Source organism: Palaemon carinicauda, chromosome 1, assembly GCF_036898095.1.
Source record: "Palaemon carinicauda isolate YSFRI2023 chromosome 1, ASM3689809v2, whole genome shotgun sequence".
Classification (NCBI taxonomy): domain Eukaryota; kingdom Metazoa; phylum Arthropoda; class Malacostraca; order Decapoda; family Palaemonidae; genus Palaemon; species Palaemon carinicauda.
In genome coordinates this window covers 307,390,591-307,408,367 of record NC_090725.1, presented here as the reverse complement: position 1 = coordinate 307,408,367, position 17,777 = coordinate 307,390,591, and the positions used below count along the sequence as shown (strand labels likewise).

At 34.7% G+C, this 17,777-nt stretch overlaps 1 protein-coding gene across 7 annotated transcripts in view; it reads right to left on the bottom strand.

Moving 5' to 3' along the window:
• The window catches only part of LOC137658639 (uncharacterized), a 189,780-nt gene that overhangs the window by 20,324 nt on the left and 151,679 nt on the right, over positions 1–17,777 (bottom strand). For 3 of the 7 annotated variants that reach the window (XM_068393578.1, XM_068393587.1, XM_068393595.1), the window contains exons 15-23: positions 16,400–16,622; positions 15,969–16,091; positions 14,195–14,421; positions 13,815–14,016; positions 9,250–9,486; positions 8,683–8,915; positions 8,196–8,364; positions 4,210–4,269; positions 3,160–3,315 (exon numbers count right to left, since the gene is read on the bottom strand). In XM_068393578.1, the coding sequence (XP_068249679.1) occupies positions 3,160–3,315; positions 4,210–4,269; positions 8,196–8,364; positions 8,683–8,915; positions 9,250–9,486; positions 13,815–14,016; positions 14,195–14,421; positions 15,969–16,091; positions 16,400–16,622 (1,630 nt within the window). The remainder of the gene's footprint in view (positions 1–3,159; positions 3,316–4,209; positions 4,270–8,195; positions 8,365–8,682; positions 8,916–9,249; positions 9,487–13,814; positions 14,017–14,194; positions 14,422–15,968; positions 16,092–16,399; positions 16,623–17,777) is intronic. The other 4 variants (XM_068393599.1, XM_068393605.1, XM_068393611.1 and 1 more) reach the window with 3 other exon arrangements.

The window sequence follows — 17,777 nt, the reverse complement described above, 5'->3', positions numbered from 1 at the left end:
ATATGAAATTGTATTTCACTTGAAATGCCTAATGAGAAAACTACTCATACCGCAGAGTGGAAGTATATCTAATGAAATCTATTCAACAATACTTAGTAATTTTCTCAATACAAAATTAATTCAGTTTTCCACAAAATCATTACTTATACTATCCTTTTCACATGTACTGAAATTGAACAAGTCACTGAAATCAGTCCACATAGAAAAAGAAGAGATGGTAATCAGCTGGTAATTGCATACACAAGAAAGCAAATCTTAGACATCTGCATGATTTGCACTTCCTGATCCAATGAGATAGGAAACATAAATGGGGCCGGGGAGTAAGAACTCAAATTTATTTTAAATGGAATTGCATTAAAAGAAATCCATTAAAAACCCATTACTCGTGAGGAAAGGTCTGCTGAAAACCACAGGATTATATAACAATAAAATGACATAGAGACCAGTAGGATTTGTACAAAAAAAAAGATTGGTACTGATCTTGAACACTAGAACCTGGGACTCAGACATGCAAGGAGTTGTATTCATGAGGCAGAAACTTTCATATAAATGCAACTTTGTGATGGTTGTATTACACAACCGAGTTATAATGTCCCTATTACTTCCGATATACCAGGAAATCTGACAGGTTAGGTGCCCTACACTGTACTATCGTAAGGCACGGCTAGGAATAATAAAGTAATATTATAGGAGAGGATAGCTTATGCATAAAATCCATGAAATGTAAGGAGGTAATGAACCCCACAGAATACATGTCACATAGGATGCTGTACTTTATTAAGTTCAGGATATTTAATATGCAGAAGATGTGAACCTGAAAAAACTAGGGACCATACTTTTCACAACTATCATAGATCCATAATAAAAATTTTACTTTTGTGTTACATCCTTAGACATAGGGTTGCAAACATCAGATATTTCCATATGCATGCTATGAAATTAGGTTGGACATCAAGATGAAACTCAAACCTAGAAAAATTGAAAGAGTTCTGATATAATGGACTGCCAGAATAGCATATAATATGTTACTTGCTTCAGATACCATCTGTGAAACCATTGGTTTACTGGAAATAATATGTACGTGGCATGATACAGATGATGGAATAACAAAACAGTACAATGGTTTGTTCTAACTCCCTATCATTATTCTCTTCCAAAACAGGGTCCCTGCAAGGATAGAACTGTTTATCATTAACTTGCAGAGCCCAGATAAAGATCATTTCTAGCATGAGGAAAGAATAAGTATCATTTAGAAAGATCATTTCTAGCATGAGGAAAGAATAAGTAGCATTTAGAAAGAATAAGAAGTCAGATTAAAAACTCTTATTGATACTTAAGAAAGATTATTTCCGGCCAACGGAAAATCCAACCTGAAGATTTTGGGACCTCCTGAACATACCTACTCCTCAGAGAGAAAGGATGACAGCAATCTGAGCTCCACCAAAAAACCTAAGACAAATTTACACAGTTCAAGGCATGAGAAACATCTGACCAACTACTACTACCTACTATCAGAATGAAAATATTCTAGGCAACTGTGAAATCATGGCAAAAATCACAACATTCCCCCTTTCACTACACCAAGAGTAAATCATATCTACTTGTTGACCTCTACCAAGGTGAAAATTATCATTGCCAAATGGTGTTTGCTCCTCTGGATCCCAAGCATACCTTAGACCTGTTGATGATTATGTTTTTGACTGCTTTGCATCCTTTCTTAAGAAAATGTGCCTTCAGTTTCTGACAATACACCTGCTTTGGTTCTATGTAATTAATTACATGAAGCTCCTTAAAAGAAAACATCACCATGCCCTTGGTGCTTGAAAAGTGGGTCCCTATCTATAAGATCCTTATTAGCATTGCCAATTGCCCTTATGTTAGAAGGGACAAATGTCATTAGCCCAAGGGGCGAAATAGGGATAACAGGCCAGTCCAGGAAAGAAACGGTAATAAAATACGAACTGTAAGAGAAATGATAACCATTTTAACAAATCAAGATAAATAAGTGGTAAATAAGTAACAAAAAACTAAGAAACAACATTCCTGTCTTCAATTTGGTCACAGTCTACATAAAAACTCCGGAATGCTGTGTAGTATATAGCCTTACTAAAGAAAATATAAGACTTGGAATTAACTGCATACCTATTACTATGAGGTGGATAGTATAGTCTGGGAAGATCTAAACACAAAGAATGATCAGAATGGTTCACACCAAGGATAAGAAATTTAAAAGACCTCAACTATTTGTCCAATTTAAGATGGTAATAAGAAGCTGAGGACCAGACAGGATAGCAATATTCAGAATATGGCAAACCCAAAGAAATTAAACATTTTCTTACAACATACAATGTCCCCCTTTTTAGTGGATTCTACAACCACGGATTTGACTACATGTGTTTGTACAACGGATTTGACTACGTGTTTGTACAAATAGATACAATTATACAAAAGTATGCATGGGAAATTCAATTATAGGCAGGCACAAAGCCCAGCGTGATTGGAAAATATTTCAAAGTCTATGCCATCCATCCATCCACTACTTTGATCAAGAGCAAGTTGAGTTGGTAGCTACTTGACTTTCTGATTTAATGATGTCTATGAAGTCCACCCATTATAGTCTTAGGACTTGACTGCGCTGAAAGTTGAATATATTAACTTCAAGATACAGTTACTTCACCAAGTTAAGAACAATTAACATACACGAAATAGTAAATCATACAGAGTTGGTTTCTTTGCCCATTAAGAATATTGGAATATTCTCCTTAAGTGAAGGCAAGTACTGTATACGGCCAAAACTTTTAACTGAATAGTACAGCTATCTAAGACCATGGTTTGTCTATAAAAATGGAATAATTCATATAAAAAATAGTTTCCTAAATACACATCTTTGTTCTATAAATACTTTATGTGGCAACTGCCCATATTTTTCATTTTAGTATTTTTCTTTTGCAATGGTTTCAAGCAACAGCACACTTAATGTTAGTGCATCACACCCTCAGTAATGATAAAAAACAGTGTATTGCATCATCAGTAATAATTAAAATTAAAGTAAAAATCTGAGGTCTTTCATTCAGAAGTGTAATAATTAAAACAAAACTATAACTCTTGAGGTCTCTCATTCATATTTCTGTTCTAGTTCACACACAACTGAAGCCTCACCTTGGGGTTGGACACAATATGATCCACACCCATTGTAGCAGCACTTCTTAGAACCTTCACAGTGAGAATCATACATGCAGTCTTGACTTGGTATGCAGGTTAATAGCGATACATCCGATGGCGGGCTCGGGCAAGTACCGGGCTTGGGCAGGAAATCTACATAACAAACCATGCATGTGGACATTACTTAGTGGTTGAACAACATAGTGATAAGATCAAGCAAGCATACAGTAGTGGATAGTTGATAAAATTACACATCTCCATGCAACTCCATTTCTTCTAAAACCTTTTAAGAGTATCATATACTTCTACATACAAACCCATATTTTCATAAGACTTTTCTTAAGCACAGTACATTCATCCGAGTGGAGAGCCACATTGTGTGCTTTGTTTGGCATTTGTATGCTGCCATCAAAAGTTATACGCAATAATGCTTTGGCCTTAGCAGCACTGCTTTCTTTGATTTTCTTCTTTCCCTTCTTAATACAGTAGGTCATTCTACTTATTCACTTACCATACTCCAGCTTTGATCAATCATTCAAAACATCTCATTTAGAGTAGTCTCCAATCTTTAATAACTACTGTTAATTTTTAAATGAATAACAAAATACAATAGAACACTTAAGAAAATATAGGAATTGCAATGAGATGTGTACTTTTATATGTGTGCATTAAGTGGTCATGACCTTAAGGGTATCATGCATATCAAGGTGTGTGTGCAGCTTGTGGGGAAATTTTACAAAATACAAATAGTTTAAGAAAATATACTGCTCCTATGATCACAACTGCAAATCTTATACAACATTCTAAAAGAAAACAAGTCTTCGCAATTGTAAGTCTACCATGCAACATTCTGCTTTGATAAAAGTCAATGCAATATACCCAACTTTGTTAAGAAATAAAATTCCAAATATACACGATTATAATGAATGTAACACTTTGATTTGATGTCTTAAATAAAACTGTCAGTCAGTTAAAATACTTTGTACTTTGGCTTACTTCACTTTTCCTTATGACATTACCACAAAAGGTTTAAAGAATTTTATTTACCTATTTTTTTCATTGTCTTTGAGTCACTTTGTTGGATAGGAATTGTCTCGAGTGAGAAATCTGAAAATAAAATACTTGAAGTTACTTAATGATAGTGAAAACATGCTTAACCATGAGTAGTAACACAAAAATATAAATAAAATCTTAATTCTATTACAGGGCATGTGCGTAATGACTTCTTTATAATATAGGTGCCAGTTAGTGACAAGTACTTCTAGAAATACAAGACTGCTTAGACCATCACTGAAACAAACAAAACAGGTAAGAAGGAAAAATTAATGAAATGGTGAACAGACTTTATCATCCATTAATGAATGTACAGTGTTTAATGTCATACCCCTTTTGAAAAAAAACAGGTATAAGGATAGTGTTTAAATATAGTTGTGCATTAAAAAATGTTGTTGAATAATAGCTCTGGTAATGATATCTTCACTCAAAGGCTTAACTAATGCACTGTAATTATTCTTTAGCTATGGTAAGCAGCTCTTATGGCAGGACAATCCAAAATCAAACTATTGCTCTCTGTATTATGGTCTTCCACTGTCTCGGGGGTAGAGTTTTCATGCTTGAGGTTGCACAGGCACACTATTCCATCATTTCTCCTCCTCTTGTTTTTTTTTTATAAGCTTTTAGTTAATAAATGAAAGATTTAATCTAATGTTGTTACTATTCTTAAAATATTTTAATTGTTAATTTCTTCTCTTGTAGTTTACTTATTTCCTTTCCTCATTGAGCTATTTTTCCCTGTTGGAACTGTTGTGCTTATAGCATCTTGCTTTTCCAACTAGGATTGTAGCTTAGCTAATAATAATAATAATAATAATAATAATAATAATAATAATAATAATAATAATAATATCTAAAGGAATTTCCGTTAGAACATATCGCCATAAGATGGCAGTCTCTAGGGGATTTGTTAATAATGTTTTGGCTTCCCACTGGCTAGGATATAGTCACAGAATTGGTTGGTTAGTGACGAGGACAATAATCCATGGTAATAACTTTACCCAAAAGAAATATTGTAAAATCCTTCTTAATTGCTTGGAGACAAGGTCAAAACTTAAACCTAAGTGCTGATCTGTTTTCATTCCTTTATTATCTCTTTTTCTGGAATCATCAATTTCATATAATTTTATATTTATTTTAATTGTAAATAAATATAAATAAAGTGCTGTATGCCTCTGTGAGATATCAGGTTTTAAAGGCAAGTTAAATCATCTTTCATATTCCTCCTCAAATTAAAAGAAAATAGTGAGTAGAGTTAAATTCATCTAATATTATTTTTCTATATATTTGAAGAGCTTTCGTCTCAAAGAGATTTATCAGAGAAGATATACAAATTATAAATTTATGATCTTATAGAATCACAATTATTTAATATTGCAAACAAATAATATCAATTAAGTTTTAAACGTTTCTCTTATGTCAGGCATGAGATCTGCTTGTCCAGCGTAGGAATTTTAGTTTCAAGACATGAGTATATTATTTTTTAGATATATTAGAAATATGTTGAGAGAATTTTGAGTCGAGTTGAAAATTGTGTTTTTAATCATGTTTTGATATCTTTGAAAAAATTTCTATAAAACCAATTTGTAAAAAACAAGTTTTCAAATTATCAGAAATTTTATATGAATTCTATATTCCATTATTTATCAACCTGAAACAGCATACTTTGTCTGCAAGAAAATTATTCAAACTTATGATAGAATAAAAACAATTAAATTACACATTTTATATTTACTCTTGAGTAAGTAAGAGAGAGAGAAAACCTTTCCCTTAAAAATATGTTTAATCATGCATGCTATACTATAAAAAACAGTAGAGTATTTTATAACACATTAAAAGGCACATACATATATATATATATATATATATATATATATATATATATATATATATATATATATATATATATATATATATATATATATATATATATATATATATATATATATATATATATATATGAGAGAGAGAGAGAGAGAGAGAGAGAGAGAGAGAGAGAGAGAGAGAGAGAGAGAGAGAGAGAGAGAGAGAGAGAGAGAGAGAGAGAGTGTGTGTGTGTGTGTGTGTGTGTGTGTGTGTGTGTGTGTGTGTGTGTGTGTGTGTGTGTGTGTGTGTGTGTCCCTATATCAATATCGCCAGTATAAGATTTCATCATACTGTACTGCATTATAATTTCATTCAGTATAGTAAACTCACGGATGTAATATATTATAGACATGAGAGTACAATTATAGTTCTTGGGGTAATATAAAGAAAAAAGCAAAATACATCCCTAGAGTCTAGGGTCTTAGAACATGCAGGGAATTCCTTACCTTCAGGCAGGGGTGCCTGTCGAATGCAATACTCATGGGTAAAGAGAGCAGACTGTGCGTGTGTCTACTGTATACAGTATATGAATTTGATATATATACAGTACATAAATCTATTATTATTATTATCAGTATCATTATTATTATTACTAGCTAAGCTACAACCCTAGTAGGAAAAGCAGGATGCTACAAGCCCAAGGGTTCCAATATAGAAAATAGACCAGTGAGGAAAGAAAACAAAGAAATAAACTGTAAACTATAAGAAAAGTAACAAATAAAAAAATATATATCTAACAATGCAAACTAGGGAACTGATTATTACCTTCAGAACACATTTTTAGACATTTTGCCAAACGATTTTCAAGATCTAGATATAGCTATAGAAATTAGGTAGTAATGAACAGGGCTAGAGCTACCAAAAACACATTGACCTAAAATAGTAACATTACCAATCCTCCAACACATACAAAAATAACCTTTTCTTAATAATGTGCAAAAAAGTAACTGACAACTTGGGAGCCAAGAAATCAGCGGTCTTTATAAAAAAACAAAGGAAAAATACCATTTGAGTCTACATCTCAATAAGCATCAAGGTGCTCCCCTGTCTTCCACCACAATGAAGCTTCATACGCTGACTCCCCTACTGCCACTACCTCAGCGATCACCAAGGTGACCAGAGGTAGCAGTAGGGCTTATTTGAAATGCAATACAATTGCTTACCATTAACTTCTTTTCCTAGCATGCTCTTTTGCCTCTGTCACATCTATCCTACTGTCACCTAGGGCTTTCTTCCCTCCATCCAAAACCTTGGCAAGCAAAGTTATTTTTACATATACCTTGAGACAATTTCCTTGTAAGAATTTAAACCATAACATTATCTAGACATAAAACAATACCAACATTCTAATGAAAACAATGATATCAAAAGGTTACCATTGCATGCCAATAAATTATGAAAATATGTGCACCTGGGAATCCAAAGGAGGACAGGGGTATACAGATGTTTAGCCCCAGCCCATATATGGCCTTCAAAACAGAAATATTTTTCTAAATTTCTTGGCAGGTAAGGACTGTATTTTGCCATTTATCAAATTCTGTAAAAGGACTGCAATGTTTGATTTTTCCAAACATTATAATTAGCAGCCAGTAATCCGTGAATATTTTCATTACCATCATCGTCATTCCTTTCAAGTTTGCCTCACACCTTTGAAAGTTTATAGCTGACAACCTAGATTTATCCTTCATGAGACATGCAAAGAGAAACTGTATTTTACTTACATAAATGATGAAGAAAACCTTATGATAGAGATGCAACTTGACTATATTAAGACATTCCCATCACTTTTTCTATAATAGAAGAATGACACACACAACAAAAAATGTCCTGAATGTAGTGTATCTGTTCTAATCGTACCCTCGGATTAGTTTGTGATGGGAATGTATGAAAAAATGAGATAGTCCACAATTCTGGTAGACAATGTGTTTCCAACTTCATGCAAATAAAATGGGTAGTCAACAACCGCAACTTTGAACAACATAAAAACAACATAACTCAGTAATAGCAGACGCATCTCAGTGGGTTTACTTTGACCATACCGTAAGAAAAAAAAAACTGTATAAAAAAAGCTGTCTTAGTTAAAGTGTAAATAGAATATTAATGGTAAACAATACCTTCTGTAGGGATTGGTTCAAAAGAATCTTCAAGGATGAGTCTGGAAGAGAATTTATCCAAGCTAGAATACACATCAGAAGAAGCATCAACTGAAGTTTCTAATCTTCTCGCTAGGTCTTCGGGATCTACTAGGGTTGCTTCAGCTAAGGGAGAGACTGGTGCACTTTCCTAAGATCAAAATACACAATTCTGTAAGTATTTCCATTCCTTCTTTACAACTTACAAAATACACACTAAAATTGTTAAACTTATATCTCTAGTTATGTAGAATTATGAACATATCAGAAAATTAATTACTGATAGCAATTGATAGTTCACGTACAGATAAGTAGACATGTATGATTATTATTTCCATGACTACTACATGATAATAAAGTGTTATTCTTCCTGAGAAGAAGTAATTCAACAATCACCCAAAATTATAAAATGGTTGGAATGTTTGAATAATATATCACATTTAATTCTCCATTATCTGTCTTGTCTTACTTCTGGTAACGAACGAGCAGATCTGGCATGTTCCTGGGCCTCCTCAACAACATCACCCAAGACAGTAAGATCACTAGGTTGATTGACGTCGAATTGACGACTTTTTCGCATGCCCTGAGATTCCACAGCTTCTTGGTCTAGGGGCACAGAATGATACACGTCAACATTTCGGAAAAGATCTACATCGTGGTGCACTGGACTGTCAACATCTGCCAGTGGGAAGGGTCGACCACCTGAAAGCCATATAATTATCTCTTAGAAACAAATCAGTCCTGCAGTGACATTCTAGGCATGTGTTTACCATTAGTTTCTAATCAAACTCAAATTATAATGAAATATGCCATAATTGAATTGATAACCACTATCATTACAGTAATTAAGCATTTCATTTTGGAAATACATATGTCAATTCCATAAATTATGTTTCTTACCTAATTAAGAGTAATTAATCACCACCTCTTCTTTTATGGTTTCTGATTCTTTGTCAACTTACTCAGCTCTTTGTACCAACATAAACAGATTTGGTAAAATTCTTATCTCATATAAAAACTGCTCTGAATACTTTACCAGTAAATGTCACAGGGGGCCTAGTAAACATTGGAGAATTAAGAACGCGTTGGAGTTCTCTCTGACACTCTGTAAGTCCCACTTCACAATTCACTGGAGAATTGAATTCATCAACAAACTGCACAGCACAGCCTCCACAAGGGTTAACTCGGCACACAGCGTGGGGATGTGAAAAACAAACTTGGTTTTCACACAAGTTCTTGTCACACACATGTACAATTTGACCAGGTTCACAAACTGAAATAAGTAAAAATATTTAAGTAATGGCTTGAAATATATGTTCATTTTCTTAATCTATGAATTCAAAATAAATAATAATACATGGGAATATGTCAAGATTTGTAAAAATGAATGAAAATGCTGCCTTAGACATATCAAACCATGTACAGTACTAAAACTAAGAGGTCAAAGGCCACACTTTCTACCTCATACACTGCTTTTTTTTTTTTTTAAGTGATCAGACGCTATCTTTTTAAATTGTATTTTTGCATACACCCATACTTGAATGTTTATCTGTGTATTGATTTACCCCTTTTGTTACCCATTTGTCACTCTTTTTGCTACATTTATATGGCTTTTTCAAATCTGAACATTCTATTTTATGAAAATTTACCAAAAAATTATTGACATTCTGAGCTTATTCCATGTTTAATAAAGTTAAGAAACAACAATAGTACAGTATAACGATTGTATTTATAACAATAATAATGATAACACCAATAATACAGCCCTAATTGCAATAATTCAGGAAAGAATCATTATTATAGGAGAAGAGAGACTAACTGTACATCTAAGTCATTGGAAAATCATATATATCAGGGTGGGAAATACAGTAGCTTAAAAAGTTAAAATACCAACTGGGAAATTTTAACTGAAGCACAATATTATCTGCTGAAAAGATTAATCTAAGTTAAGACCATGACAAACTTAATTTGTAACAAAAGCTCAATATTTCACTTGTAATAATGGCAGTCTGTAATATAGCTAAATCAAAAATAAAGTATTAATTAAAAAATCTCTGTGCTATATACATATGAAAAATACAAATGTGTCTTACATTTAGTAATCAGAACATAAGAAAAATTTGGTAACTTACAGCATACTGTACTGTAATTATAAATGGGGTTTTGACTAAGGAAAACCTAATTATGGGAAAGTGCTGTGTTGTCTTCAAGAATTTTCTTTTAAAATGCTAGGACAAGGAATACAATATGACATAAAACACCAAAGAAGTATTGCCTTCCCTGTCTAGGGCCAGTTTTTCAACTTTCAAAGCACACTCAATGTGTATATCGGAAATTCACTTGCTCAGGCTCTCTTGGGCCCATCACAGCACTTCAAATACTAAAATTCCTCTGGTAACTGATAACATGACATTACCGAGAACCAATACTAATACTACAGATAATACTGCCTGAGCATTTCTTTATATCCAACTACCATCTTCGTATTCAGAGGAAGATTTATATATTCCCTTCCTTATCAAGATAAGGGAGGAGGGGGTCTCGGAGACTGCAGAGTTCCTCTCCAAAAATAGGCTTTCTTTTGTCAAAATCCCTCCTTTGAGGCTATTTTGCTGTTTGATCCTCAAGTACCTATACCAAAGCAATATTAGAGTAGGCTTGTGCACCATGAAGGACAATCATCTACAACCAAACAAATATCGAATTCATGCATGTATGGGCGCGATGAAAAAATAAGTCAGAAGGAACTAGAAGCCTGTCATGATGCTATATTACTGCTGAGGACTGATAAACCTGGATAATGGGCCCTCTCTTCTATCCAAATTCCCCTTGTGGGTACCACGCACAACCAGAGTACCACACATGCATGTTGAATCACTTGGATTTGTTTTGTGTAGTGTCTTATATAGACCTTATGTCTAGACCAGCTGAGAAAGGTCTGGATGTCCTGAAATTGCATGGATAGTGTCTCCAGAATGGTTTAAAGGCCACTCATTAATTGCAGATGCAAGAGACAGTGACATTGCCCTATCAAACAGGACAATGCCCTAGAGACTGATCATATCTACATATGATCAGCACCCAAGACCATCTCCACCCAAGCTAGGACCAAGGAGGGCTAGGAAATGGCTGTTGATGACTCAGCAGATAGACCTACAGGCTCCCCAATCCTTAGCTCACAAGGATGGTGAGGTTGCAGAAGCCAAAGAAACTAACAAGTTTGGGCGGGACTAGAACCACAGTCTGGCAATCACCAGTCAGGGACATTACCAAATTGGCCACCACAACCCTGTAGAAAGGGACTTTTTGGTCTGGGTATTTTGAAGCAGACAACCTTCTGAAAACATGTATTTCTGCAAGTATAATGGCAGAGTAAACAATGGACAGAGGTTACTATCCCCAGACTGTAAAGCTGTGATTTGAGGAGAATCCTGCCTTTGAAGATGCTTTTAGTTTCTCACAAAAAACAGGAAACCCGGGAATCAGGAGATGGCTAAGAGTGGTGATGAACTCCTGTTCTCTAGGTAATGCTGTGAGCTCACTGACTAGCTCCTAGGCTAATGCTGTCAAGCAAAGAGCCCTCTGGAGTAATTCTTCTATGGAAATGATAGAATTATTTAGTTTTGTCAAACTGAAGAAGACCCAAAACCTTCTCTAGTTGCAGTCTGGAGAAGCAACTCCGACGAAAGGAATTGACCTTGTGAAAAAAAATTTTGCATAGATGCTTTTGGTCTTGTGACATATACCAATGAAGACCTAGTCACTGGAATATCCTTCTTAAGACTATTTTTGTTTTTGTGAAATTGATAAGGAAACCTAGCTCCTAAAAACTTTTCACAAATTTAATTATGTACCTGAGGCAAAATTCTTTCTCTCTGCCTAGACTAGCCACTTGTCCAAATAGGGTATGACTTGAACTCCCTGCAACTGAAGGATTTTTATCACTAATTTAGTAGATTTATGAACACTCTTGGAGTTATTTGAGGCCAAAAAGCATCACTTCGAACCTCTAAGAACCCCTCATGAGCCAAAACTTTAAGATTGAAAGAGGGGAGCTAAAGAAATGAGCCAAATGGAACTTTTTATATCTATAGTACAGGTTCAAACCCCTTTTAATGGTCGTCATTTTGAAAGTGTCTCATCTGATGCGTCTATTGGGACAAGATAGGTCGAGGATCACTCTTCTCTCAGCCGAGATTGGAGATCCACAACTAGCCCAGGCCTTTTGAGACTATGTTCTGCCCTCATTGAAAAAATGTCATACAATCTTGAAAACAATGGAGACGAACACTGCCCTGAGGAAATTCCTTGTTGATCAGCATCCGGACTTCCCATGGTCTGCTTACAGTTGCTCTTATTTCTCTGAAAAACTCCCTAAGTATCTGGGATTGGATTCTCTATCCAAGCTAGTTGATGTTGTTGCCTATATTCATCTTGAGTAAACTTAGTATGAATGTACAGTATAGTGCTGATCTCTTGCAAATTGCCTCTGATACTGTTGCCAACCCTTATTATAGGAAGATTTTTTTTTTTTTTTCAAATGGGGCCAAAGTCCTTTTCTCTAATTCTCAGAAAGTGAAATGTTTAATGCAAACATGTTAGACTTATCTTTATACCTTAATGATGGGTGGAAAAGATACTTACATAGAGAGTCAACACACAGGAACTCTTCTATTTCTATCTTTCAATCAGGTAGCAAACAGCCAACACCTCAAATTTTGCTTTGAAAAAATTCTGTAAAACCTTATAAGAAGGCTTGCATAACAACTTTGTCATCTTTGCCATTACAGAGTTGGTGATCTGGGATCCACCAATTCCACTCACAGGCAGAGAGGACATACCAGACACCAGACAAAACTGTCTGTCGATCATTAAGTTCTGTTGTCCTAAAATAATTTGGAACAAAAGGAAAACCCTCTGCCTATTGATTTCATGAAAACCAAGTTCTGTGAATCCTCCAAACTCCTAAAAGTAGATTACATTCCTTGGGCAGGGTGATGTCTCCTTTCAGCAAAATACCTATCATTGAGTCTAATCCTATATTGACCATTTTAGGCTAGAATCGTGTTTTCTGACCTGACAATATCAAAGCCTCCAGCCTCTGTTAAACTGTAAAGGCCAGAATTGTGTGTCATCCCCAAATGCAGTTGAGGAAACAACAAAACCTTCAAATTCCACATTACTGAAAAACAGATTAAAGCCTCTGCAACAAAACAAAATTCAATTCAGGCCAAAAACACATCTAACGCCAGATTCTCAAGGGTTTTCAACTAAGAGGCCCCCCTCAATAGTCATAGAAGAAGCTGGCCTGCTGACTCCTCCCTCATCACCTAATCCAGAAAACTCGTCAGGAGTTACCATCCCCGCTGGAGTTTTTCCCTGAACCCAAAAACCCAAAGGTCTAGGCACTGCCTGGCTCCCAGAATGGGACAAGGAGGGAACAGATGGAACATTGGAACTCCCAGGAATGGTAGAGCCTTTGACATGATCACATTAGAGGAAGCGGATATCCCTGGAGACTACATAGCATGTTAACTCTAAAAATGTTAGTAGCCTATATGTTTAGACAATGCACCAGACATCCCCTGAAACCATACTTACTCATATTAGTAGGTGTGCTTGGATCAAAATTCATTTTTCTTGCAGATCTGGACGTGCCTTGACACTGTGGAGCTCCACGAGTTAAAGACCCTGGCACTTGATCACCCTGAGGAGTAACACACCAACAAACTCCAAGCTCTTCAAGGCACTGTTCAGGAAGCCATGCACCGGATGTTTTCTCACATTTTGGGATGAAAGTAATCTGAAAAAGGGACACCTTATGAGTAAATGTTCCTAATTTCTTTCAGCAATACTGTAACTTCACTGGATATTCTAATCAATGATCATTATTCCACCTTTTGTCTACATTTCATTTCAATGCTAATCTTTGTGTTGTTTCAATATAATCATTCTTAATTTTTCCATAGATTGAACCTCACCTTTTTAACTTTATCAACATTCCTTAAATTAACTTCTCTCATTTTCTCACAAGTTGTGAGCAAAGGACACGTAGCAAGACATTCCTCTTCGGTCTCAAAATTGTTGAGATTTCCACCACAGCCTCCAAAGCGGAAGGTTTCACAAAGATTTGATTCCCTGTTGAAGTACCAACGCTTGATGGCCCCTTCACAATATCCAGAGTCCTTTGCTTCATAACATACATCACCTGAAGGATCAAATGTATTTATTAGTGTAACAACATCAAAGACAATTTTAGTTATTAAATAACTTTCACGTAAAAAATTTTAAAACAGTAAAGTATGTTTAAATGTGTACCATATTTAAGATAAAAAAATTCCTTATTAAAAGTCACATAGAAAAATATATAGAGTAAATGAAAGCAGTCGTTAGTACAAAATATTTTCAATCTCATTTTGTCCGTCATCCATAATGCAGCAATCAACCTTTTGGTATGGCTTTCTTTACAAAACAGTAATTATTTCCGAAATTTTATAATTCAAGTATTGTATTGTACAGTACAATATAGTGATCCTATTATAAGTCAAGAATAGACAGCTGGAGATTCCATCTACAGATATTTAGTATAAAAGATATCTAGCCAAGAAAACCTTTCACCAAATGGAGACTGTATTACAATATTACATAAACAAAACACATTAAAGCTAAATAATCTTATACTGATTTTATTTCCTTTACAAATTTTTAAATTTCAAAATAAATTACTCCTTCCTTTTCATAATCACAGGTGATAAAAAATTTTAAGCGAGTAGATGTAGTTTCATTTTTAATTAAATTATCAGGATACAACTGTTGGCAAAACTTGATCCTTCTAGGAAATGAATTCTGTGTAGAGGACTCACATGATCCTTATTTATATAGTTAAACACCTTATATTAAATAATGTTATCACCAAAACGCTAACAAAATACAGTAAAGAAAAGTTCCATGCTCCAATTGTGCAATTCTTCTAAGATCTGAAGTATGATTGTAAGATTTTATTTCCCAATCTCATTCAATGCATCTCAGCAAGAACACCACCAACATTTATCAACCTCAACTAAGTTAGGAAACTTAAACAACCAAATACTCCACTATGGTAAATATAAAAGTAATTTTCTGCATTTTATATAAAAACATGCTACATTTACAGTACTGGTAAACAAAAAAAATGTCTCGTTATTAAAAAGAACAGTTATGATAGGTATAAGGCATGTACAATTATACTTTGGTGAAACATGGGTACTGGCAAATAAAATAGAAGAATTTTCACAAGGTACAAATTTAGGATGTTAAGATTCAAGGCTAAAGAATAATGGGAAGACTATACAGTATATGGAAGCTGGAAAAAAGGCAGGGAACTCAGATGAAATGGGATAAGGAACATCTTAGAAATATAAAGCATTAAATATGAAGAAGCAGGATGATGATGATCAGTTGGCAGGCCAACGGAATTGTGGATAAAAAGGATGGATGAAAAAGCTAGGCCTAATAACAGTTTGGGATAAGAGAGCACAAGAGCAGACGATAAAAAGAGGACGAAGAGAACTAATTTTCTTTCTAACACCACAAATGGAAGAGCTGACAAAGGTGTTTAAGAAGACGATTAACTTTACATGTAAGTTACATTGATATTTGGCTATCAAATTCCTCAGGTTTTAGACTTTTTTATACTTAGTTCCACACTTTCAAAATTGAGAGTTACATGGAAACCAACAATGAACAAAAAGTACATTTAGAAACAAATAAACTTACGAGCTTTGGGGCAGCACAAGGCATATTCTCCAAGTGGAGAGAGGTGACATTTATGGCTCGAGGGACAGGTGTTTCCTTCAGGTCCGCACTCGACTACACTTTCATTCGTCCTCAAAGGTGAGCCTAGGGGGTTTTAAAAGAACTGATTACCTAAGAAACTTTAAAGTTTTTTTAAACTATTGTATATGAAAATGAAAATAAATTGGAGACAAATGAAAGTACAGCACAAATATAAATTTATTTAAGGGTATTGGAAATTATTCGTTTAGATGGACAAACTATAGTACAGTCAAATAAATAGCAATACCTTTAATCCAGAATATTTTCCTATTTCATATACACAAAATTTTTATACTAGATGTCTAGAATTTTAGCACATTTTTGCAATGCGTGTACAGTATTCTACATGCATTCATTTTCTTGCAACTTACCATGTGGGCAGGGATTTTCCAACTTCGGCAGACACACAGGTAATGGTGGACAGGGTTCATCAACGCAAGCAACATGAACAATGCGACATTCTTCTAGAGGTGTGGCACACGTCACTTCTTCACATGGGTCACGGCAGGCACAAACTGGGCAACCAGAATCGTCCAGACGATACCCGTGTAGGCAAGCAAGGTCACAGTTCATGGCTGGGCATACAAGTGGCTCCTATAAAATATAAAATTACCTCAATTAAGTTCTTTCAAAACTCCTTGCGAGTCGATGGTAACAATTTAAGTTGTCCATGAAATTTCCAAATCTTGCTTGAATTTTATTGAATTTATTATTAATGAATCAAAAATTAGTTTAGTATGTCACTGAAAAGTGTAGCAAAGTAAATAGAGGAAGTTAGATGGCTAAGTAGGAGGAAATCGGAGAGAATGGTGTGGTTAAATAAGTGTAACTAGGGGGCCAAAGGGTAGTTGCAAGGAACATTTATTACCACCTACTAAGCCCCAAAAGGTACACTAATAATATAATGATGTCAAATATTAATACTCTTTAGTACAGTACTGCAGTATCACATTCTTTAATATGAAAATTAAGTAAATCATAAAAGTATCAATAGCCAGCATTTTATACAATTGAGAAGCCTAACCATCTGAAATTCATGAATAGGCATAGAAGTACAACAGGAAGAAATAGTAGAAAACCTGAATTTTAATAATAAAATTTGTTATTTCCATAATCACCAGATGTTCATATTGCATTTCTCTGAAAGTGCAGTTTTATCACCTTTCACTCACAAAATTGATAAACTTCTCATTTCCTCTCCTTTCAATGGATTTATGGCTCTAGTAAAGTAATGAGACAATGTAATACCTAATGTCATCTACTGATGGATATTCTTTTCAGTTTCGAAGTCAAAACTATTCACTATCCTCTAGACACCACCCCACAAGTAAGTGGGGAGGAGGGTGGTGGGTATATGAGCATTAGGTGAATATATAAATAACATTATATCATCTCCTCCTACGCCTATTGAAGCAAAGGGCATCGGTTAGATTTCGCCAGTCGTCTCTATCTTCAGCTTTTATATCAATATTTCTCCATTCATCATCACCTACTTCATGCTTCATAGTCCTCGGCCATTTTACTATTAAAATTCTGTTTATTTCTATGATCCTTCCTTTCCAACAAATGTCATAGCATTCTATAATAACATTTAGTCCTGCTCGCAACTCTTCTAGAACGTTCACTACATCAGATTCCTGATGTTCTATCACTGATGCAAAAGCAATCCTTGGCAACAATTCTAAGGCTGTCAAAGCAATTGGCCTAAAGTCGGAAACTTGGGTATCTCAAGAAAGTACTGTAACTTCA